Genomic DNA, 25,000 nt, shown 5'->3' with positions numbered 1-25,000 from the left:
AACATTTATATGGCAAATTAAATTAATTAAGTCACTGGAATGGTTTTAATACTTTCATCGTTACAAAATTATAAAGAATCTCCTTCATTTAAAATATCTAGTGTTGTTTTTCCTTTCATCTTTTAATGTAACTTGCCATAAACCTGGAACTTTTCCTTCCTTGTGATCACATTTCTGGGCTTTACTTTGTTCATTCTACCCTTCAAGAAAATTCCATTGTGTTTCTGAAGTCTGTTACTGTCTCAAGCATGCCTTTCCAGAGAACCAGTCTGTCTTGTTAGTAACACATTGGGGTAGAGTCAGTTATTACAGATTGTTATTGTAGGGTAACATTGTGTAAACTGGAATATTTATATGTTGATTAAACCAATCTTGGAGTTCAGTGAACTGGAGTGAGTTGAGATGGAATGAGTAACCTAGTTAATGCATAACTACAGAAGTCTTGGCATTTCTTGTTTCAAACTATTTATTTCTGTTTCTTTAGTTCATAGAGTTGCCCAAAATCCACTGGTACAAAGCATTTCCTATACATTCTTACTTTTCTAAAGATTTTTATCTGTCGTTCTTATTTGCACATCACTCTGTTATTTGAAGACATGGAGAGAAAACTTTGCAAGTTAGAGTGTAAAATAGGGACTCTACTTCTCCTTTGAGCTCCCCTCACTATACCTCTTTTCCCTTCTCACCTCCCCTTTAAAATTTCCCCCTATAGGTCCTCACCCAGGCTTGACCATCACTAGAAAGTAATGAAATTTTAGAAATCATGTCACCCTCATGTCTTTCTCATTCCTTCCCAGCTTGTAAAAAGGAGATAGCAGTTGTATTAATATTTACTAAAGGATTGATGGCAGCCTCCAATTGTGTTGTCCTTCTTGGGGTAATTTTGCATTTTTTAAAGATTTTATTTATTTATGTTCAGACAGAGGGGAAGGGAGGGAGAAAGAGATGGAGAGAAACATCAGTGTGTGGTTGCCTCTCGTGTACCCTTCACCAACCCGCAACCCAGGCACGTGCCCTGACTGGGAATTGAACCGGCGACCCTTTGGTTTGCAAGCCAGCACTCAATCCACTGAGCCACACCAGCCAGGGTTGATTTTCCTTTTTTAATTGGAGACTATTTAGCCCAAAGAATTCTAATGATTAAATAGACTCAAAGGCAGTACATTTTGCTAATAGAAGAACTATTTGGAGGCAGGAAGGTCTCTCTGGCTCTTTAAAATATACTTGGTAGGTCACTTGCACTAATAATAGTCCCATAACAAGTTAGTTTTTGTTTAATAACTTGTCCTACAGAAATCTTCCCATTGTTATATCCACACCCATCAGTCTGTCTGTATACAATTTATGTTTAAATCATCCCTGCTTATGCGGTCTGTGTTACGAGGTGTAATGAAACCACAACCAGGAAAGGGAGGGCTAAGAACCCCTCAAATCTTTGCTAACCTACTCGTAGCTCAGGTCACCTCCTAGTTACAGTGCTATAAAAAGGACAACAGTATAAAGGTAACACCAGAAATGTCAGATCAACTATTAGCCTTAGGGAGAAAAGTGGGCCCTGACATGTAGACACCAGTCGGGGGAAATCGATCCAGGGACTACCCAGATCTTTGTCCGGTGACTACTTCGACCTGCCTCCTGGCAAGCCCCATCAAGACCAGAGATGGCTTTGCCTCCAGCACTCTGCAGTGCCCTAATATGTGCATCTAGTTTAGAGGTTTAGCAGCTTTCACAAGGCACTTATCAGTCACCTTCTATTGTTAGGAAATCAGCAGTGTTCACCCCTTACCTCTTTGAAAATGCTAAAGAAGAGGGGAATCTTTTTGTTCTCCTCTTCAGGCTAGAATTAATAGGATTTCAGCCCTTCGTTAAGACTATTAAGTGCCCTGGCTGGTGTGGCTCAGTGGTTGAGTGCCGGTGAACCGTAGGGTGGCAGGTTTGATTCCCATTCAGGGCATATGCTTGGGTTGCAGGCCAGATCCCCAGCGGGGGTCATGTGAGAGGCATCCACATATTGATGTTTTTCTCCTTCCCTTCCCGTCTCTAAAAAATAAGTAAATAAAATCTTAAAAAAAAAAAAGACCAGGCCTGGCTGGTGTAGCTCAGTGGATTGAGCGCGGGCCTGTGAACCATATGATCGTGGTTTGATTTCCCTGTCAGGACATATGCCTGGATTGCAGGTCAGTTCCCAGCAGGGGACTCACAAGAGGCAGCCATACATTGATATTTCTCTCCTTCCCTCCCCCTCTAAAGATAAATAAATAAAATATTTTTTAAAAAAGACCATTAAGTAACGGAGGGTGGGAGGTGGGGATGGCTGGGGTGGGGGGAAGTTGTAGGGCGAAAATAGAGATAACCATACTTAAACAACAATAAAAAAAAAGAGTGAGGGCGGAGGAAAGACCATTAAGTAACAATTTCTATGCTTGACCATGGACTAGAGGAACTTACTCCTATTAAACCCTATAGCTTACACACTGTTTGAAGATGTGGCTCTGGCCTCTCTTCCACCCATGCCCTTGAAGGTTAAACAGAGAAAGACCATGAAATGTCTGAGATGTGTGAATCAGTTGGCCACTGTTAAGTCCTTTGTTTAGAACGGAAGTTCTTGCCCATCTCAATGGAACAGCTAAGAAAGTGTCTTGGTGGCAGTAGAAAGTGCCTGGGAGACAAAATCCCAGTCTTGAGAAGATGTCTGTCTTTCAGTAGCTGTGTGACCTGGGATTGGCTTCCTTTAAATTTTACTCTCATTTATAATACAAAGGTAATAATATTTTTTCCTATCCACCTTCAATTCTTGTGAGGCTTAAATAAGATAATAGGCACACAAGTACTTTGCTAACAAAGAAGCTGACAAGTGCACGCAGCATTGCCTCACTGCACAGCATTTCCTGTCTGGGCTGTACTGTTGCTGCATATTTCATCTTAACTAAAATGTGTGCCCTGTCCCTAAAGGGCTATGAAGGGAAACCAGAATCAGAAAAGAGATGATTTCCCCAGAGCAGTAGGGGAAATTCAGGGCTGAAAAGTAATTGTTAATAGGTCATGATTTACCTATGAGTTTTTTAATGATGAAGTTCATCCAAAATTAATTGCATTTAATTATTTAATTCTCTAAATGGCTTTTGGAGAGGAAATCCTGCCTGTCAGGATCTGCCATGCCAATCTAGTTTCTTTCTGACCTCAACAGAAGCTATAATCTCTGCTGACTCTGGTCCACACATGCGACAGTGAGTTGTGTTCATGGAACGTCACAAGGAACCAGTATTCCTCTACTGTAGTGAAGTAGAGCTGTGGGGCCTGATACTCAGGAAGAATGAACAGATGCTAGCAAGGATGTAAAAGGGTACACAAGTGGAGCTCAGTCTGTGTTTTGTCTCCCATTTCCTCACCGACTGGATCAGCAGGGAGATCTCCATGAGGGCACGTGGCTCTCCACATCACCCCAGGAGTCTATTCACTTCAGCTCCCACATAAGTGGGGCTCCTCCCACATAAGTGGAGGAGAAGTCATTCCTCCGGATCCCTTTTTTCAGTAATTGATTTAGTGGAGTCAAGTGTGTATTGTTTCATTTAGTCTTTTTCCACTTTTGCTCATTTTTCTCCCTCAAATATCTGACACCAAAACTGAAAGAGCAGAAAGTAGCTTGGAGAAGGGAAGCACACCTGTGAACTGGTAGAAGTGCAGGGGGACTCAACACTGTGATCGAGGTCTCCATCTCCACTCGAGTCTGATCTATAAGGGGAAGTGAAACAGAGCAACAGAAATCTGGATCATGCCTAATAAAAGGCTAGAGCACAAAGTTTTTAAAATGTTGGCATGAGGTCTTCCTATCCTTGGGTCCGTGTTTGCACACTACGGTTTGGCGCAGCCATTCCTGCAGGTGGGACAGTGCACTAAACGGCCCTGCCGACGTGTGAGGACCTCGGAGTCTAAATCTTCAATATTTTCTAGATTCTCTTAAAAGACTTTTAAATTACACTATTTTTTAAAACTGAAGCAGTGGGAGTTATTGGCTCTAAAGTAGTAAAGACTGAAAAAATTTTTGGCACCATCTTTTACTACAAATAAAGAAGCAAGAAGCTGGCAGAAGTAATGCCATTCACGAAGCATAGGAAAAGCTCTGGGTTCTGCTTGACTGGTGGTCAAGGGCAACACCCCGTTACTGTAATGGGCATATTACCAAAGAATCCGGATGTTGAGGGGAGCAGCCATTGTGAACGGTCTCTGAGATTCATCTCCAGGCCTTTGGTGTCTGTGCTTTTGGAAGGCAGAGGTGTGTTTCATATCAGATTCTATTTACACACATATTGTTCTTCTCCTCTAGTATGGGAAGATTGTTATGTTTTTTTCCCCAGCTTCCTTGTAAAATAGATTCTTCAGCCTTCCTACTCCTCCCACTTTCAAAACTTACTTAAAAAAACAGTTTTATTGATCTATAACTAATATACCATACAATTTACCCATTTATAATGCATTATTCAATATTGTTGTATGTGCACAAGTAGGTTTTTTGTGTGTGGCTGGCTTCTTTCACTTAACATGATGCTTTCAGAATTCATCTCTGTTGCAGCATGTATCAGCACCTCATTCTTTTTATTTACAAGCAATATTTTATTGCATGGCTGAACCTCATTGTACCTCTTTTTCCCTGGATATACCACATTTTAAAATCAGCTGTACCAGGGGACTAAAACAAAGAGCATACTGCTAGATGAATACGACATAGGCAGGGTCACATCACAGAGGGCGTGAAGTTGAAGATTTGAACAATGGGAAACTGAAAATGGAAAGTGGTACAGTCATCTTGGCAGCCAGTTTGGCAGTTTCTTACAAAACTAAACATATTTTCACAACATGACCCAACAGTCATGTTCCTTAGTATTTACCTAAATGAGTTGAAAACTTATATCCGCACATGAAATGTTCATTGCAGCTTTCTTTGTAACTGCCAAAACAAGCAACCAATAATCCTTCAGTAGGTGAATGTATAAATAAACTGTAGTCCATCCAGACAACAAAAGATTTTTCAGCACATGAAAGAAATGAGCTACCCAACCATGCAGAGACATGGAGAAACCTCACATGCATATTATGAAGTGAAAGAAGCCAATCTGAAAAGATTTAACTATAGTTGACCCTTGAATAATACAAGTTTCAACTGCATGGGTCCACAGATTTTTTTCTATAAATACTGGAATTGAATTTGCCTTAAGATTTTGTTTCTTTACAAAAAAGATTTTATTTATTTTTAGAGCGGGCAAGAGGGAGAGACATTGATGTGAGAGAGAAACTTCGGTCATTTTTCACACACACCCTGACTGGGGACCGAATCTGCAACCCAGGCATGTGCCCTGACTGGGAATCAAACCAGCAACCCTTCAGTTTGCAGGAGGATGCCCAAACCACCAAGCCACACCAGCTAAGGCCCTTATGATTTTCTTAATAACATTTTCTTCTTTCTAGCTTATTATGGTGAACATACAATACAATGTACAGATGATGTGTTGTAGAATCGTCCGCCCGAAACCTATATAATTTTGTTAACTAGTGTCATCCCAATAAATAAGTTCAAAAGAAAAGAAAAGAAAAAAGCCCTGGCTGGTGTAGCTCAGTGGATCGAGTGCAGGCCTGCAAACCAAAAAGGTTGCTGATTCTATTTCTGGTCAGGGCGATGCCTGGGTTGCAGCACAGGTCCTCAGCAGAGGGTGCGTGGGAGGCAACCACACGTTAATGTTTCTCTCCCTCTACTTCTCCTTCCCTTCCCCCTCTCTGAAAATAAATAAAATCTTTAAAAAAAATCAGCAGGTCCCCTGACTTCAAAAGTTATTATGTCCATTCAGATTTGGTAGCGTACTTTCACTGTGTAAGTCGTGTGAGGTTCTTTATGGAGGAAAATGGTATATGCTAAGTGAGTCTGTCAGTCTAGACTTCAGAGTACCATTGAAAAGCTGGATAAAAATCTTCCAAGTCCTAATTTGTTAAAAGAATCTCATCACATACATGATAATTGATACGAGCAAGTCATAGGCAGGTTAAAATTTTCCAGCTTTCTATTTTAGTATGCACTTGATTTTTCACCTTCCAAAGCAACTCATTTTTATCAAGTTTGTTCAAACAATTATAGATCTTTCAGACTTGCTTCCTTGAATACACAGCTGTTTGCCTCTCAGGAAAGTTGATTATTGCTGAAGTCCTGACAAGAACATGAAGATGCAGATAGCCAGGTGTCACAGTTATCACTGCACAAGGTAGAATTCATTAATGCTGTGCACTAAGATGAACTCTTCCAACCAGCATCTACTTGAGTAAGTTTCTAAAATGGGCTTGGACTTACTTAACTGTGTTCATTTCCCTGAAGCTATTTAGAAATCCTAAGGAAAAGGTGATAGTCTCTCTAACTTCAGTCCCATGGGTAACTGTTAGTCTATGTTGTATCCTGTGGTGATGACTTTCTGAGAATGGAGATGGAGGAGTTCAGAAATCAGTACCATTCTTTTGTAAAAGCCATATAATGTGTATATTTTTAAGGAGACAGCTTAGTGGGATGGTATGAATGTTCACGCCCTTGTCAGGGGTCAAGTGTATGTTATCTTTTAGACAAAAAGTGAGTTAGGGTCTTAGCACTTTGTGGTTCAGATAAATTTAACTGGATCAGGAATACTATTTCATAAGGGTTTTTTTGTTTAGCTAAAACAAACAAAAAACAAACAAACTAAAACCAGGAGTGGATAGGATAATTGAGATTTGGTTGCTTAATCAGAAACTAAGGAATAGTTGCAGGTGTTCTGGAGCTGTGATTTTAGTTTGTAATGAGCTAGGTTATAACATTAATAGTTTTGAAATGCACTCAGCATATAGCTCTCTGCACATGAGCTGCTATTGTAAATAGTTATCTTTTTAAAAAAAGGTTGGCAAATGGGGAAGTCGTATGTACTAGTGATAGTATAAGAGCTATGCTGTCTCCTAGACTTTTATCCCAATTAAAATGGTAATTAGAAGAAAAATTATTGGGTTTAAGTTTTTCTTCTATTATAAGTTAGTTATAAAATTGACCTTTGAAGCCTTTTAAAAACATATACTGTCTTAAATTCCTTTGTTTTGGAAAATTGAACTTTTCTGGTTTCATACTGATAGACATGGAACTGACAGAGAAGTACTCTACAATTTTCAAGAACATTCCAGTTTTCATATTAGTTAAATGATTTTAGCTGCAGGTGCGGACATCCCTGACTCAACTGGCTTAAACAATAGGGAATCAATCACCGCACATAACAAAAATTCAGCACTGGTTCATTCTTTGGCTCTGTGACATCATTCAAGACCCAAATTCTTGTCGTCTTTCTGCTCTGCCAACCTCAGCTTTTCGGCCTGTTCCTCTGGTCCCTCATAGTTTCACGTTGGCAGTAGCACCTCTAAGGTGCCATATCTTTAACATAGCCAGAGGGAAAACATGTTCTTAGAGGTTCCAGCAGATTTTCCTCCACATCTCATTGCCCAGCCTGGGTCACATGCCTATACCTAAGCCACTTAAGGCAAGGGGATAGTCCATCATGACTCACTTGGACCAGTGAAGACCTTTGCCTGAATAGCATTGGTGGGGGTTAGGGCCCAGGGGAAGGTAGCTACTTCAACAGAATTAGAGTGCTGTTTGCAAGGAAGAATGGGAGAATGGCAATGAGATGTACACAACAATATCTGACGTACAGGGATCTCTAAAGCTCAAATTAAAAACCCTTTAGGTAGGATCTTTAAGTGCTATGCCTGTGTCAAGTTGCAGCCCTGGAAGTTTTATTCTCTAACTACATGCATTCATTTTGTTCTGCATAGAAATCCAACCTGGAGACTAGGATTCAGTCCAGTCTTGAGAAACCAGCCACACAGCTTGCTAGGAGCTAGGAGGGAGGCTAGCAGACCCCCCAGGAAGTGGAAGCAGAGCTTCTTGCTTGAAGAAGAACAGGTTTGAGCAAAGGTGTGACAAATCTAGGCTGTGTGTCTGAGGTCTGAGAGAGAACAGGTTACAGAGAACATGATGTCAGGGTACTTTGAGCAATGCAGAGTGGATGCAAGTGTTCCAGATCTTCTAGTTCAATGCCTGGAAAACAAGGTCCCAAGTGGAAAACAAGGTCCCAGACAGCCAGCTGACTGGGTACAGTATGCGGCTCTTGACATGCTGACCTTCCCACTGGCTCCTTTGTATGTGGGGATGGTGGTCTTGGTGGAACACATGCAGTTAAATAGCTGCTCGTTTGGGAAGTAGTAACAAAGCTCAGGCAGGGCAGGAATTACATAAATGGAATATTAAATTAGGATTTTAAAAAATGTAATGGTATGTTCTTTTCTTTTATGGTGGGTCAGTATAAGAAACAGCCATATGATTTCTACACAGAGTATAAAACTTCCATTGTCCTTTCTTCCCTTCACTTTCCCCCCAGTTCTCACATGACTTGTTCCTCCAAGTCTTCTCCTCTGAGAGCTTTTCCCTGAGCCCTCACCCCAGCTCTCAATCCCTCCCCAACCCCCACTTTCCTTCTTTTTCATCACACCCCTTATAGCTGCTGGAAGCTTAATCTACTGTCTTGTCTTTCTCCCCCAACTGAAAGTCGGCTTCATGAAAATGGGGACTTGGCCTTCTTGTTCATGGTGTATTATCTTCAGTGCTGAGAACATTCTTTTCTTCTATGCATTTGTGTATTTTATACACTTATTTAAATTTGTAAGTTTGGTTTGTTGATAGTGAGAGTTTTGTGTGTGCATTTTTACATACCTAAATGGGATAACGCTGGTTCTATTAGTTTCTTTTGCTTAACAGGATCTTTCCATATTGTTTTAGTGTGTGTATTTCTGTTCCTTTTATTGACTGCATAGTATTCCATAATATGTGTGGTTATTAACCACTTCCATATTAATTAATATTTAATTTGTTTCTTCTCACTTTCACTATTACAATTCTGTGGGAAAATATTTATGCGGACATCCTTGTGCATGTTATTTGACTGCCTCTCCAGGACTGGTTTTCAGAACTGCAATCTAAGAATAGGCACAGAGTCCCCTCTATTCTGAAAACAGGCTCTGGCTAAGTCACCACTGATTCATTTTCCAGAATGTATGTTGATGTTCACTGGGCAGGGGATAAGTCTTATGACTGCATGCAGTATGTTAGGAGCAGAAGCAGTTTAGAGAAATGCTTCTAATCTTTTTCTTTCTTTCTTTTTTAAAATTTATTACAGTTGTATTTATTTTCACCCCACCATGGCCCCCCACCCCACCCCACCCATCCTTGCCTCCTACCCTTGAACCTACCCACTTTGGCTTTGTCCGCATGTCCTTTATACATGTTCCTTGATGAACCTTCCCCAATTTTCCCCATTAACCCTCTCCCTCTGCCCCTCTGGTTATTGTCTTTTTCTTAAATTGAATGGAAAGTACATTGGCCTTAAGGGAAAACAAATGAACTTTTTCTTCCTCTCCTTTCAAGTGGCTGAGATAAATGAAATTATGTTCTCTAAGCAACCTCTGCTTGACTCTCTGATGGCATTAACCAGTTCTCCAAAACTGTTCTTTTCAAGGTCAATAGTGATCTCATTGTTACTCAGTCTAATGGTCAATTATTAGTCTTCTTCCTGCCTAACAGTGAATGTTCTTCCAGAGCGTGATTTTTAATGGTTATGCAAGTACTTTAAAGAGTATAAAACACCATAAAAACACCAGGCTAATGTCATTATTCCTTCTTTAAGAAGTCGATAATTTGCTTTAAAAGATTTTGATTTCTTCCTTTTTTCTGTAGGGGATATGGTCTCCAAGTACCGAGAACCTTTGATCCACACCTTCCTGAGGGGAGCGAGAGATCCAGATAGTGCTCACAGGGCCAGCAGCTTATCCAACCTCGCAGAGCTGTGCCAGAGGCTCGACTTTCTGCTGGGCTCAGTGGTTCATGAGGTACTGTGTGCTGATTCCTTTCTCTAAAGCTTTTTTTTTTTTTACTTGGACTTATAAATAGCTTCAGGGTTGGCAGTCACAAGACCTGTGTTCTATTTCCAAGTCAGGTAAGTCATTTAACATCCCTCAGCCTCACTAGTCTGGCATGTATATTGAAAGTTATATTAGAATTTTTTAGTTGCAAGAAGATTTTTATAAAGAATTCAAGGCAACTAACAGAATTGAGGAAACCTTGGGGAAGTGCAGATGAAACTTGACATGGGTGTCTGGGCCAAAGTCAGGTCTCATCCCCATTCACAGAAAAATCTCAGGTAAATACTTTGATCGGCCGTCTTTGATCACATGCGCCCTGTGTTCCCAGTCATTTACCAGAAAAGACTAGTTAAGCTACATGTATTGTTCAGCACTTTATACCCAGTGCTGGGACATAGTAGGTAAAGGATAAATGAGCAGCTAAAATAATAGCCATACAAGATGTCAGCATGAGATGCTCCTCCTGATTCTAGAGTTTCTGAGTCAGTGAAACGTGCATCTTGTTGCACATTCGTGCGTTGCTCTATGTATCTTCCTCTAGCCTCCTGAATTTTACCTTTGCCCTCATGTTTATTTAGTCATCAGTAGGCTAATCTTGAGCGCCTACTATGTGGTAGAAGATGATGATGGGCAAAAAAGACTCATTGATATGTGCCCAGGGATCTTTTTCTGACCAATGCACTTTGCACTTGACATTCTTAAATCTTTTTAAAAGAAGATGGCTTATAAATTATAAATAGGTAAATAAAATATAGCTTATATTACCTTTGTATTTACAAGACACCAGAGGTTTTTTAAAAGATTTTTATTTATTTACTTATAGAGAGAGGGGAAGGAAGGGAGGGAGAAAGAGAGAGAGAAACAGCAGTGCATGAGAGATACATTGATTGGTTGCCTCTCGCACACCCCCAACTGGGGGACTTGGCCAGCAACCCAGGCATGTGCCCTGATGGGAGATTGAACCAGCAACATTTCGGTCCACAGGCTGGTACCCAGTCCACTGAGCCACACCAGTCAGGGTGACACCAGAGTTCCTAAATAGAGCATGTAACTTTATAAGACCAAAACCTTAGAAAACGAATCCAAACTCCTTCTTTCACAAATTTCAGTGTCCTAGGGTAGACCATGTTGAATGTCAAGTCTTAAGAAGCACCTCCTGAGAAGGAATTTTCTTCAATGTGTGGTGATTACGCCTTATCAATAAGGAGGGAAACACATTCACGGATTGTACGTAGGTTGAATCTGTGGCATTTCCCAATTCCTGACCTTTATATGCTTTGTTTTATTGATTGTGAAGGCTATTCTTCTATTAAATTCCAATGTAGGATTTTTAGGAAAGTTCTACACAAATCATTTTCTCTCCTTTAACTTTCCCCTAAGGGACATACCCCTATGTCCAACTTTTTGTATCTTTTGAAAAATAACTTAGGCACTGGCTGGTGTAGCTCAGTGGATTGAGTGCAGGCCTGCGAACCAAAGGATCGTGGTTCGATTCCCAGTCAGGGCACATGCCTGGGTTGCAGGCCAGTTCCCAGCAGGGGACACATGAGAGGCAACCATACATTGATGTTTCTCTCCCTCTCTCCTTCCCTTCCCCTCTAAAGATAAATAAATAAAATCTTTAAAAAAAATAATAACTTAGTAACAATGGTTATTACTGACTTAAAACCTTCAGTTGCTCTCGTGCACATCAACCATTAGGCTTCTTTGGTCACTCTGGATGTCGCGTTGCACATCTCTTGTTCCTCAGCAACGTTAACTTGAAACACCTAAGAGAAAGCCTTTGCAGGACTATTTGGTTATGTCACCTAAAGATTTCAGCCTATTATAATTCCTCTGGGTCAGATATTGAAATGGTTCCCATATTTTTTTTATGTTTACTTGGTTTCTTCACATAACTCAATCTGAACTGAACCATAAACTATGAACTGAAATAAACTCTTAGACCATGATCTGAATCAAACCCAAATATTATTATTTTTAATAACACTTGTTTGAGATAGAATTCACATACCGTACAATTTACCCATTTCAAGGGTGCAATTATATGGGTTCCCCCCCCAGAATTGTGTAAGCATCACAATGTTTTTGAAACGTAACCATGAACTGAATAAGTTTCCCCCGCATCTCCCAGTAGAGAGCTCACGCTTGACAGGGTCCCATACATTTTCTAGAACCAATGGACCCAGACACTGTCTGAACTTCGAGATCCTCTCCGAACCCCAGAACTGAGACCATATTTCTTTTTTATTCCCTAGGTTCTTTTTCCCTTTCTCTCTCTCAAGGAAACTGTAGGATGCTGGTGGCATATAATTTCTTGTTGAAAGTGTTAGGGAAGTTTCTTGGTTCTGTGAATTAGGAAGATGGAGCTAAAGCAGGTTTTGTAACATTGAAAAAGCATCATCACTTCTTCGTGATTACAGTTGCAGTCCATTGTGACAGGTACTGTGGGAGCACATTTTAGGAGCCTCCCTGTCAGGTTTGGGTACTGACAAAGATGTACTGGAGGAAGAGACCTCTTAGAGCCAAATCTGGAGGTCAGGTAGTAGCTGGGTAGCCCAGGAAGGCAGAGGTACGAATTTCAGCAGAGGGGGCAGCTTATGTAAAGGCACTGTGGTGTGAAACAGCCCAGCTGGTTTGAAGCCCTCTAGGGAAATCCAAAGGCTGGGACTGAAGATGTGGGGGTGAGAGGTTAGGTGGTGGCAAAACCAAGGCAGGACAGGTGGCAGGGACCATGTCATGAAGAGCTTGTTAGCTCTACAACATCCTGGCTCACCATGAGAAGCCAGCAGTGCTTATTAAGCCTTCAGAAGTGCAGTGTGAGTAGGTAGTAGAGTCTTTGCTTACCACGGACGCTAACACAAAGAGAGAGCCCTTTCTTTTATTTCAACCTTAAAATCAAAGGTGAGGAGCTGCTGTTTGGGGGCAACTGCCTGGAAAACCTCTTGTCCGGTGACCCTGCCCCACTTCTAGAGACCTGGACTCCCTGTAACATCAGCCCAGGAGTGTTTATGGTCATTAATAAACTGCAAGCATAACAAAGGCTGAACCGATTTGTATTCACCCTCACACCCCAAGTGCCTCTTGCAGTGCTTAGCATATAGTGGGTACTCAGTGCGTTGTCTGATTAATATTGAAGGAAGAGGAGAGTAAGACTTATTTGGGAAAAGTAGTTCCTGCCTGTTTTTAAAAGAGTAGTAATAGGATGCATAAACACTTAATACTCTTCTGAGTGCCTTGCATATGTCAGCGGATCCAGTCCTCAGAGAGGAAACTGAGGCACAGAGAAATTAAATAAGTTGTGTCCACAAAGTTATGTTGACAAGAAGTAGCGACATGGGATTTGAATGCTGGCAGTGAGGTCCTGAATCCATACTCTTAACCACTCCTCGATGTTTTCTCTTAATGGATGTTTTCAGTTCATTTACGAGGCTGCTTTTGTGGAAAAGATGAAAATCTTACCTTTGGTTACAGCATGAATGGGCCTAGAGGATATTATGCTAGTTGAAATAAGCCAGTCAGAGAAAGACAAATACCATATGATTCCACTCATACATGGAATCTAATGAACACAGTAAACAAACAAACAACATAGAAATACACTCGTAGATACGGAGAGCAGACTGACAGCTGTCAGAGTGGAGAAGAACTGGGGAGCTGGGTGAGAAAGGTGAAGGGGTGAAGCAAGAAAAACCACCTTGCAGACACAGACAGTGGTATGGTGATTGGTAGGGGGAAAGGGGTGTGGGGGAGGTAGAAGGGGGGAAGGGAGGGGAATGGTGATGGGAGGAGACTTGACTTGGGGTGGTGAACACACAGTACTACATACAGATGATGCGCTATAGAATTGTGCACTTAAATCTATGTAAGTTTATTAACCCCAATAAATTAACCCCAAATCTATGTAAGTGTCACCCAATAAATTTATTAAGATTTTTGTAAAAGTAAAAATTTATAGATCTTCCAGACCTCAGTAGATGGGAGTTGGTTAAGCAGAGCAGGATACATATGCTCCAGAATGTGAGAGATTTCCGTGAGAACTGCATGTGTAGAAATGAAAAGATAAGAAATGAAAAGATGTATATGGTATTGTAATAGTAAAGATCAAGGTATAAGACCATGTATATAGTAAATTACTGCTAGTTTAAAAAAGTTGGGGGGGAGATTGTTTCTGTCTTTGAAAGGGAAGAGACCGTATGAGAAAAGCTACTGACGGGAAGGGTCATGTGGCTTCGTCTTAACAGCACTTGCTTTGGCAGAGAAACTTCTGAAGGCAGTATATTTGCTCTGGTTTCAAAAACCAGGTATTTCTATCCTACATAATTTCTGTCTGTTCTCTTTAGATATACTTTCTCATGCAGCATCTCACACTTGCCATGTCCTGAGTACCATGCCAGCTGCCTAGGGTGGCTACAAGTTTGAGCACGACTGGACACCTGATGGTCTTAGTCTTTCATTCACTGAGTCCTAGAGCCAGACTGCTCCTGTTCATTCACATGGGGAAGGGGGTGTTGGCATGGCTCCTAAGTAGCTCTTCCTTCCTGTCTTCACTCAGCAAACACTGACTGAGCACTTACTCCGCGCCAGTTCTGGGACTACAACCAGGCAAGGTGGTAGTGATCCGGCTGTGACCACAACACAGTCCAGGTTCTCACGGAACCGGTGTTCTAGAGGGGGAGCTAGGTAACAAGCAAGCAAGCAAGTAAACAAATGTGTACTGTGGTTGGTGGAATAAAGGCTAAGGAGATAAGTCTAGTAAGGTAAGGGGCAGGAAGGGAGCCTGTTATTGTATGTGAACTTGGATGAACAGGAAAAGTGATGAGTAACATTTGAGCAAAGACCTGAAGGAAGTAAGGCATTGACCAGGCACATACCTGGGCAAAGAACGTTCTAGGCAGAGGGAGCAGCAAGTACAGAGGCCCTGAGGCAGGTGCGGGCTTGACTCAGCAAGCACAGCAAGCTGGTCTAATGCAGTGGGGCCAACGTGGCTTGAGTAAAGAGGGGGAGGGAAGGAATTGGGGAGGAGATTGCAGCCCAAGTGGAGCCTTGTAAGAACTTGGGCTTTTGCTGCGAGTGAGATTGGAAGCCAAAGCAGAGGAATGAAGTGATCTAATTTATTTTGAAGATTGTTGTGTCTTCTTTGATGACCATTCTTTCAGTGTCCCGTGGGAGCTCTGGAAGTCTTTTGTCATCTCAGAAATGCTTAGCCCCACTGTGTGCTGGTAGAGAAGGAACTTAAACTTAGGGTCAACTTGTCTTTGGCTGCACTCTGAAGGAATTCTCCTTAATTAGCATCTGACAGATGTCAGGTATGTTAGAGGACACAGATAAAAGACCCAGTCTGTCTCCCCGGGGAAATCTCAGTGGAATGTGAAAGACAGAGGAATATAGTGACAGTGAACTAGAGAGAAGCAGCACAGGGTGCTGAGGGAATCCAGAGCTGGGCCCCTCAGAAGTGCTAGGGCGGTGAGGAAGTTACCTTGATCAAGTATCAGCCAGGCAGAGGAGGGGGAGAAGCGTAATCTGTTTTGATATAAAATTGAACAAACCATAGGATCTCCTAACCTGATCTGATCTAGAGGTCAAGGTTACAGCCATCAGGTATCTGAAGAGAGCCATCTACCCGACTGGTCAGGAGAGGTCCAGATTTGCGGACTGTCCATGCTGTGGCAGTGCTCGCCAGCAGAGAAGGAATGTAAAGGACAGGATTGACTCTTCCACATTCTCCATACTGGGAATTCAGGTTTCCCCTCTCTGTTGATGTCAAGATTTAACTTGTTTGGAAAGCATCATTATTTTCCCAGTTTCTTCTCGCTCTTGTCAAGAGCTATGTTGCTTGAAACTAAACCTTGATAGGCTCTTTCTTCATTTTCTGTGATAAGCAAGTTTGATTTATGTCAACCACAGTGAGAGGCCCAGCCTCAGTGCAGCGAATAAGATATGCCCAGGGCGACAGTGCAGGAGCAGCGCGCTCTCACTGTGGCACCCACAAAGCCGAGCTTTGATGCAAAGCCGAGCTTTGATGCAAAGCTGCCACCTCCCATCCCACTACATGGTCTGAATTCGTTACCCACTTTCCTCAGCCAGTGCAGTTTTCTAAGCAGCAGGGTGTGTGCAGTGGGAGGGCACGCAGGGCCCTGACATGGGGACTCAGCGGACATCCTGGGAAACCTCCACAAGCCAGAGCAGCCGCCACAGGGCTCTTTCCTGGCAGGTTAACCCAGCAGGCCGAGCACATGTGCGACAGAGAGCACACAGCCTTTGCTGCTAAGGTTTTTTAGTTTTCAGTGTAAAGGGACAGATGGTCTAGTTTCAGACTAGTCAGCAGACCCACTGAATATTAACAATGGGAGTGTTAAGAAAAGGGGTGAGGGTGCGGTTGGAAAATCGAAATCATGCTTTCTTACTATATACCTCTCATCTTTGGTACTTCCATTCTAGAATTTTCCTGGGTTATTTTTCCTTCTTTCTTTCTTTTTTTTGTAATCTTGCCATTTGTGCTTTCTTTATTTATATAGTTCCAATCATGTTTGGTGTGTGCCAGCTGTTTGGGAAGTGATGTTGTTCCTTATTTTTGTTGGCGCCTATCAAGTGTCAAATTGCTTAAACTGACCTTTAGTGTCTCCAAAGCAATCATCTTTCTGTCTGGCTCTCAGAAGTGGATATGATTTACATAATTTAGCCAAGGAAGAAAAAGCCTTACACAGTATGGTTTATTAAAATAGGTACATTGACCCTTAGGGCAGGCGACATGAAGATCACACAGAATGAATGGCTTTCTGTCCTCTGGGAGGACTCAGAAGTGGAGTAGAATATCACACCAGTTCATAAATTAGTAAAGACCTGACATCATCTATTTACCAAGGCTGTTAGGGGTGGAAGGCAGTGTTAAGTACATCCTTGGGGTTGGAGGTTAGAGAGACTGGCCATGGGAGTGACTTGTTCAGACTGGACAGGTGGAAGAGACTGGCCACGCGGCCTCCCTCCTCTAGTGCTGGTCAAGGGGGTCTGTCTCACTGGCTTGCAGAAGAGCATCATTACAGGCTGGTTTTGGGAGCTTAACCAAAAAAGCAGAAGGCCCTTCTTATCTCTAGGTGATATCTGTAAGATCATATTAAAATTCTGATGCTTTAAAAACATTCTGCATAACTGACCATCATATATTTCATAGACCTGGGTGTTTGTGGCAGGCGTATTGAGGAAGTTTCACGAACGCTCTCCTGTTCACAGGACTCGCCCAGATTGTCTCCGCTGGCTGATTGCAGATGCGCTTCGTATAGTCTGGTACATAAATCACTCATAGCACCTCTGTGAGTCATACCTTCAAGGTGGTATAGGCATTCAAGAACTGGCCTTGCTGCAGAAGCCCTTTTCTAGCCAGGATGCCTTTGCCTATCCCAATTATAGAATAAATGTCTGATCGTTAGACCTGGCCTTACACTAAGAGATAAGGCAGGAGTGTGATCTACTTAGCATAGTGAATAGAAGAGGTGACAAAGCCCAGTCCTAGCAGGGTTCTAGACCAGGAAGCCTTGGCCTGCCAAACCCGAAAAAATGGGCCCAAAACTAAAACCTAGGGGTGAGTGGGCAAAGAGGCTTGGGAATGCCTGCATATTACATGGCCCTGTGCTGGCTTTCACACTCTAGTTATCAGACTGAATAAGTAACCTTGCCCTGACTGGTGTGGCTCAGTGGATTGAGTGCTGGCCTGCAAACCAAAGGGTCACTGGTTCAATTCCCAGTCAGGGTACATGCCTGGGTTATGGGCCATGTCCTCAGTAGGGGGCCTAGGAGAGGCAACCACACATTGATGCGTCTCTCCCCCTCTTTCTCCCTCCCTTCCCCTCTCAAAAAGTAAATAAGTAAGATCATTAAAAAAATAAAATTGTAAAAAAAAAAAAAAAAAAGAATAAGCGAAACTTTCATGTGTCAAGAAATACCCAGACCTAGCTCTAACTTGTTTCCCTGATTTCAGCTCTTACCTTGTAAATACTAAGCCTGCAAGAGGAGGTAGCTATTATATTGTTGCTTCTTTGGAGGTCACCCAAGGAATTCCTCCTAGGACTGAGTTGCTTCCACTGTTAATGCCAGAGGCATGGAGGCCAGTGATGACTTTTGGTCAGGGTGTCCCAGGTCAAGGGTGGAGCAGCTTGCGGGGTCTCATTGAAAAACAGCCCCCAAAGAGTTGAACTTTTCTGGGATTTCCCTTTACTTGCCAGCTGCAAGTTTATCTAATAGATGTACAATGTGATTCAATGCCAGTGCACCACAGATGCAATTATATTTAAGAACTAGCTACTTCTCATCTCTCTGCCATTGCTGATTAATTAGACACTTTGAACTATGCCCAACTGCTTGAAAGCTGTGAAAAATGCAACTCACATAGTTAAAATTTCTGCTCAAGCCTATGTCGTCATTTGTGCCTGTATTTTTGAAAACCTTTTTAAAAAACCATTCTTTAAGCATAATATGTATTTATACATGTTTCCAAATACACAATCTGGCTATTTTCTTATCATGGTTAAAAATTCCTGCACGGTTGGCCAAGAAACAGAATCACACAGTAAATACAATAACAAAGCATGTGAAAGATCAATTGAATAATTTACTTGGGGGACTTCCGCCAAGATGGAGGCGTAGGTGGAAACACTGTGCCTTCTCCCACAACCAAGTTTGAATACAACAAAGGTTTAGTAAACAAAGACGCAGCCAAAGAACAGAAAACTGAACTATATGGAAATCCGACAACAATGAACCATTCAACCAGGACCGTAAGAGGGGCGGAGCCAGCAGCGGAGCAGAGTCGAGCAGGAAGGATTCCCCAACCCAGGCGACCCAGGCGCACAGGCGACCCAGGTGGGCAGGCAGCCGGGGTAGCTTTGCGGACCCAGTGAGGGTGCAGGGCAGGCTGAGCGCAGTAGCACATTCGCAAGTGCACAGATAAACCGAGCAAAGGAGTGAGCAGTGAGATGGACCGCACGGGCCCTGGCGGTGGAAGGAGGCAGAGGGGACCACCATTGATTTCCTTTGACCCCACCCCCACATACAGCTTCACAACCCAGTGACTGAGTTGCCCTGCCCTGATGAACACCTAGGGCTCCACTCCTCATACGTAACAGACACAAATAGTCCAAAATATGGCTCAAGAAGAACTCAAAGTCCCAGAACTGATAACTCTAAGCGACCAAGAAATAGCCAGCCTCTCAGATGCATAGTTCAAAACACTGGTCATCAGGATGCTCACAGAACTGGTTGATTATAGTCACAAATTAGAGGAACATATGAAGGCTAAACTAATTGAAATGAAGGGAAATGCACAGGAAACCAATAGTGATGGAAAGGAAACTGGGACTCAAATCAAGGGAGTGGACCAGAAGGAAGAAAGAAACAAGCAAACAGAAAAGAAGGAAGAAACAAGAATTCAAAAAAATGAGGAGAGGCTTAGGAACCTCCAGGACATCTTTAAATGCTCCAACATCTGAATTATAGGGGTACCAGAAGGGGAAAAGAAACAGCCACAAGTGGAAAACATATTTGAACAAATAGTAAAGGAGAACTTCCCCAGTCTGGCAAAGGAAATAGACTTCTAGAAAATCCAGGAAGCTCAGAGAGTCCCAAAGAAGTTGGACCCAAGAAGGAACACACCAAGGCACATCATCATTACATTAGCCAAGATTAAAATGAAGGAGAGAATCCTAGAGGCAGCAAGAGATAAGGGGACAGTCACCTACAAAGGAGAACCCATCAGACTGTCAGAGGATTTCTCAAAAGAGACCTTACAGGCAAGAAGGGGCTGGAAAGAAGTATTCCAAGTCATGAAATCCAAAGACCTGCATCCAAGATTGCTCTATCCAGTAAAGCTTTCATTTAGAATGGAAGGGCAGATAAAGTGCTTCTCAGATAAGGTCAAATTCTAGGAGTTTATCATCACCAAGCCCTTATTATATGAAATGTTAAAGGGACTTATATAAGAAAAAGAAGATGAAAAATATGAACAGTGAAAGGACAGCAAACTCACAGTTATTAACAACCACAGCTAAAACAAAAGCAAACCAAGAGGACAGCTAGATCAGGAGTGGAACCATAGAAATGAAGAACACATGGAGGGTTAGCAACAGGGGAGTAGGAGGAGAAGGGGGGAGAAGATACAGAAAATAGCATAGAGAGTAGGCAGAAAATAGATAGGGGGAGGGCAAGAATAGTATGGGAAATACAAAATCTAAAGAACTTGAGACATGTGGTCATAAAATAAAGGGGGGGAATGGTGGGGGAGGGGGTGTGCAGGGTGGAGGGGAATGAAGGGGGGAATAGAACAACTGTAATGGTATAATCAATAAAATATATTTTTAAAAAATTGTTTAAAAGAATAATTTACTTGCCTTCCAATTTGTCCTGCCACTGGTCACAGTCTTAAAATTTTTTTAAGTTATTTTATTTATTTATTTATTTTTAGGGGGGAGGGAGGGAGAAAGAGAGGAAGAGAAACATCAGTGGGTGGTTGCCTCTCATGTGATCCCCACTGGGAATCTGGCCCACAACCCAGGCATGTGCCCCAACCAGGAATCGAACTGGCAACCTTTTGATTCACAACTCACGCTCAATCTACTGAGCTATCCCACCTAGGGCTGCTTTTTCTTTTTAAATCTTTCACAAGTGTCTCAGAAAGGTTTGTTGCTATTGTTTTTAGTGTGATCTCTTTATCGAGGTTTTGGAATATTTTTATGCCTGAGTTACTGGTACAGGGTATAGAAATTCTCATTTTATTACATATAATTATTAGCTATATATCTGGTACCTTGTTTTGAGGGTGATTTCTAGTCTTTTCTCTTATAGAGCCATCTTTAAAGTAAACGGGCACGGAAAGACCTATTTCGCAAAAGAAGAAGCCCAGGCAGGGAGTCTCTGAAATTAGTTCCTGGTGACTCACATGGAGTGTAAGCTGGATTTGTAGAATTGGGAAGTCTGGACATGCAAAAGAAGATCAGTTTGAATATTTGTGTATTTCTCTGTCCCTGGGCAGAAACTTTCATTGGTGACACATTCATATTTATGCCAGGCCTGAACATGAACTCTGAAGCCTGCTTAGCTAACTCTCCATGGTCCTCAGTCCCTAGATGCTGTTGTGTTTTGGACCATCTTTTCTTCCTCTGATTCAGTGTCTCCAAAGTGGGGCAAGTAACTGTTTTCCCACCTTTTTAAAAATCCTCACCCAAGGATATGTTTATTGATTTTAAAGAGGGGGGGGCATCAACCAGTTGTTTCTCATATGCGTCCCAACTGGAGACCAAACCTGCAACCTTTCAGTTTATGGGACAGACACAACCAACTGAGCCACCTGTCCAGAACCACATCTTCCTACTTTTGAGGAAATATTTGCATTTGATTATACTTTTATTATATAGTCATAATGCCACATAAATGACATTTCAGTCCATGACAGACGCCATGTGAGATGGTGGCACACTATTTGGCCAGGTGTATAGCAGGCTATACTCTCTAGGTTTGTGGAAGTTCACTCTGATGTTCGCATAGCCACACAATTGCCTAACGGTGCATTGCTCAGGAGGTAGCCCATTGTTAAACTGCACATGACTGTATACATGTATCCCTTCCCACTCCCAAACTTCTCTCCTGAATTACTAACCAGGTTTTGTTTTTCTCTCCCAGAAAGACTAAATCAAGATCTCTGCCTTTGTTCTAGATTTCTTCTTTCTTGAGAGTGGAAACTCTCCACCCCTCTCTGAGCCAGATCATTCCTGAAGGGTGTGTAGAAAGTGGAATGTAGTTGAGAGGCTTTATGTAATTGTGCAGTCTTGAGTTTCATTGCTTTCTTCCCTCACTATCCTTAGGTAACAGCTTGCCTGATTGCCTTGGCTAAAACAGACCAGGAAGTTCAAGTGCGCAGAGCTGCCATCCATGTGATTGTGCTGTTGCTTCGGGGACTCAGCCAGAAAGCTACAGAGGTAAGCCAGTCTCTTCCCATTTGCAATTTTCTTGCCTCTGGTTCTTGTCTGTTTATCAGTCTTCCTTTCACCAAGGCAGGCTTCAAACCTCTCACCTGGGTTGACTCACGTGGACAAATCCGCAAGCAGGGATTTTGTAGCAGGAAATTGTACATAGTAGGCAGATTACACACTAACTGCTACAGAAGAACCAGAACATAAATTTATAGATTGAGCCTGAGTCCTGGCGTTCTCCTCAGTGGGATGGGTTCCAAGGTGACCTAGCTAGAATGCACTAAGCCTGCCTCTGTAGCCTGAACTTTAGTAGCTTGTCTTCCTGGCCCATAGTAGTTCATTCTAAATTACTAAGGGGCCTCATTTAGAATGTTCCCTTTCTAGCTAAGAGTTCAATCCGTGAGATTTTAGTTGCTGCATAAATTAAGCTTTTTTCCACCTCCAGGTAGGTTTGGCTGGCTTTCTCCCCAGTGTACTACAAACACAGGAAGACAGTATTTATACCTATGTGTGTGTGAGCTAGTATGTACAATGAGTGACCTCTAAATTAATATCCTTCTTGATCTTAATGGACATTCATTCCCAGTTGACTTTGTAGAGGGAGGCTGCATAAATAATTTACTTACTGGCATCCACAATGCTCGTCTGCAGCTGGCACGTCGGTATTTTACCAGGTGTCAGCCAAGCCATTAGAACAGTGATTGTTTTGTCAGACACACAGGCTTTATTGGTGCTGGAATTTTGCCATATCAAGTTTCTGACACCATTTTCGTACAAGCTTGGACTCATTAGTTACCCCCTACTTATTATCTAGGACCTTGATGGGAGTGGAGGACGTACAGATCATAGCTTGGTAATTCAGATAATTAAGTTGCTGTGGAATACACTCTGATCTTGTTGAGAATCTGCTGTAAAGAGGGAGTTAAGAAAGAGTGAGTGTTTCACATCCATTGTCAAGATTTACAAAACTCTTGACAAAACCATCGTTATACAAATTGCTGACCATACGGGATGCAGGGTGAGGTGTGTACAGGAATACTTTGTGCCATCTACACAACTTACCTGTAAATGTAAAGTGGTTTCAGGATAAAAGCCTACATAAAACTATGATACAACACTATGAAAATAAGTCTACAGAATTCTAAAATAAGTGCAACACACTCTTACTGAGTAAGAGGGAAAAGACAGTGATGAGAGAGTGAGGCAGAGCAAAGTGTCGTTTGCAAAGCAAGAGAAGTGGAAAGAAACACTATCCATATTTCTCACACTGTGTGTAGCCAATGAAAGCAGTGCTGCTTGTCTCACCAGTACTGAAATAATTTGTGACCAGGGAAGATTTTTGTCACTTGCAAAAAGCAATGTGAATGACACACCTCTCTCCTAGTCTCCAAAGCAGCTCTAGTCTGCACTTACTGAAATTTATAAATTGTGCTTACTCGGTGAATAAAGAAAAGGAAATGGGATGGGATGGATGTATGATTCCTCTTCCTGTGGCATCCTTGAGACCAGGTGTGTTAAATCTTGTAATCGTAGGTGTGATTATAATCAGGGCCACTTTAATGAGAAGCGGAGATAACCACAAAGCTTTCAATCTGGGATTTCTCTTTACTGCTCTGTTTTGCCCCCAGGAACAGCTGAAATGAAAATGCTACTTTGTTGATGAAGTTTGGTGTTTTGTTTTTTCCCCTTCTAATCACTAGCTCTCAAGCAATAGAGTGCCAAAAGATAATCCCTGGTTTCAGTGAATTCTCTGTTGTTCATAGACGTGCTGGCCAAGGACCTCTGTGGTTCTGGCAGCTTGAAAAGGAGGCAGAGAGTCCAGCATGAGGCAGAGGTTCAGAAGACCAGCTGATAGACTGAGCTCAGAGAGGGAAGGCATCACTACCCCTGACTCATGAGGTAGCTCTTACCTCTTTCCGGGCAGGCCCTCTTTCCAGTTTGAAGGTAGCCAGGCCCTGGATGGTGTGGCTCAGTCAGTGGATTGAGTTCTGGCCTATGAACTGAAAGATTGCCAGTTTGATTCCCAGTCAGGACACATGCCTGGGTCCCCAGTTTGCCAGGGGCGGGGCGGGAGGGGGGTGGTGGTGAGAGGCAACCTATTGAGAGGCAATGATGTTTCTGTGTATAATGCACACTTTTTGCCTTAATTTTTGAGGGAAAAATAAGGATGTATGTTATACATGGGTGTAATAAAGGCTATAATCCATGTATAATGTGTACAAAACATGGGTGCACATTATACATGGTAAAATCTTTTTTAAAAAGGAAGAAAGAAAGAAGCCAGAATTTTGTGCTGTCAACCCAACAGGAGGAGGGGGTGCGTGCATTCACTTTTTTATTGAAATACTTATTTTCTCTGCTTAGCCTTGTTTTGGCCTTATGACCACATGTGTTTATAACTCATTCCCAATATATTCTGAAGCCTAGGAGAACCAGAAAAGACAGCCCTTTAAGCCCGTTCTACCTTACCCTCGCTGGAACTTACTAGGATACCCAGGAAAGGAGCTATGATTAGACCTTATCTTCTGATGGCCTCAGAATTAATAGCAGCCTTCCTCAACATAGAGGAGATGAGCTGAGTGACAGAATGGCAAAATCGTGCCTAATATACAGGTCTTTCTGAATCAGGCCTTTGCAAGGTGACTTATTTAAATATTATAAATGTTTAGAACATCCATATTTATAAATTTATTCCAGACAATGATGAATAATTGGGGCAATAGTGGCCAAGTACTCGCCTACCAGATGGGCCCCCCTTTGCGTAACAACTGAAAACTCTGCATATAGTATGTACTAGGCAGCTACTTGAAGACACTGGAGCGTGGGCAGAAGCAGGCAGGTTCTTCCCGGGGTCCTGCTCAGAGAAGAGGTGCTGCACAAAGTGAGTTCCCATTTTCTTTGGGCCGAGTCTGTGCTGAGGAATGCAGTACGTTAGGGGCAGTGGTGAGAAGTCCTAGCCCTTCTGGAGAGTGGAACCAGAGATGGAATCTTTTTTAAAATTTTTTGGTAAAGAATAAAGTTTTTATTCACTCTTCAAGAAAGGAGAGGGGCATGGTGTGGAGACCTACACCAGC

General features: G+C 42.3%; 1 protein-coding gene across 1 annotated transcript in view; it reads left to right on the top strand.

The window, feature by feature from the left end:
• TANGO6 (transport and golgi organization 6 homolog) overlaps positions 1-25,000 on the top strand; it is a 142,575-nt gene that overhangs the window by 94,977 nt on the left and 22,598 nt on the right. The window contains exons 16-17 of the mRNA XM_037041409.1: positions 9,785-9,936; positions 21,819-21,932. Of these exons, the coding sequence (XP_036897304.1) occupies positions 9,785-9,936; positions 21,819-21,932 (266 nt within the window). The remainder of the gene's footprint in view (positions 1-9,784; positions 9,937-21,818; positions 21,933-25,000) is intronic.

This window comes from Sturnira hondurensis, unplaced genomic scaffold, assembly GCF_014824575.4.
Source record: "Sturnira hondurensis isolate 20B ecotype Veracruz unplaced genomic scaffold, ASM1482457v3 Scaffold0003090, whole genome shotgun sequence".
In the NCBI taxonomy this organism is placed as follows: Eukaryota; Metazoa; Chordata; class Mammalia; order Chiroptera; family Phyllostomidae; genus Sturnira; species Sturnira hondurensis.
The sequence above is the reverse complement of the archived record's forward strand: the minus strand, read 5'-3'. Positions and strand labels throughout refer to the sequence as shown.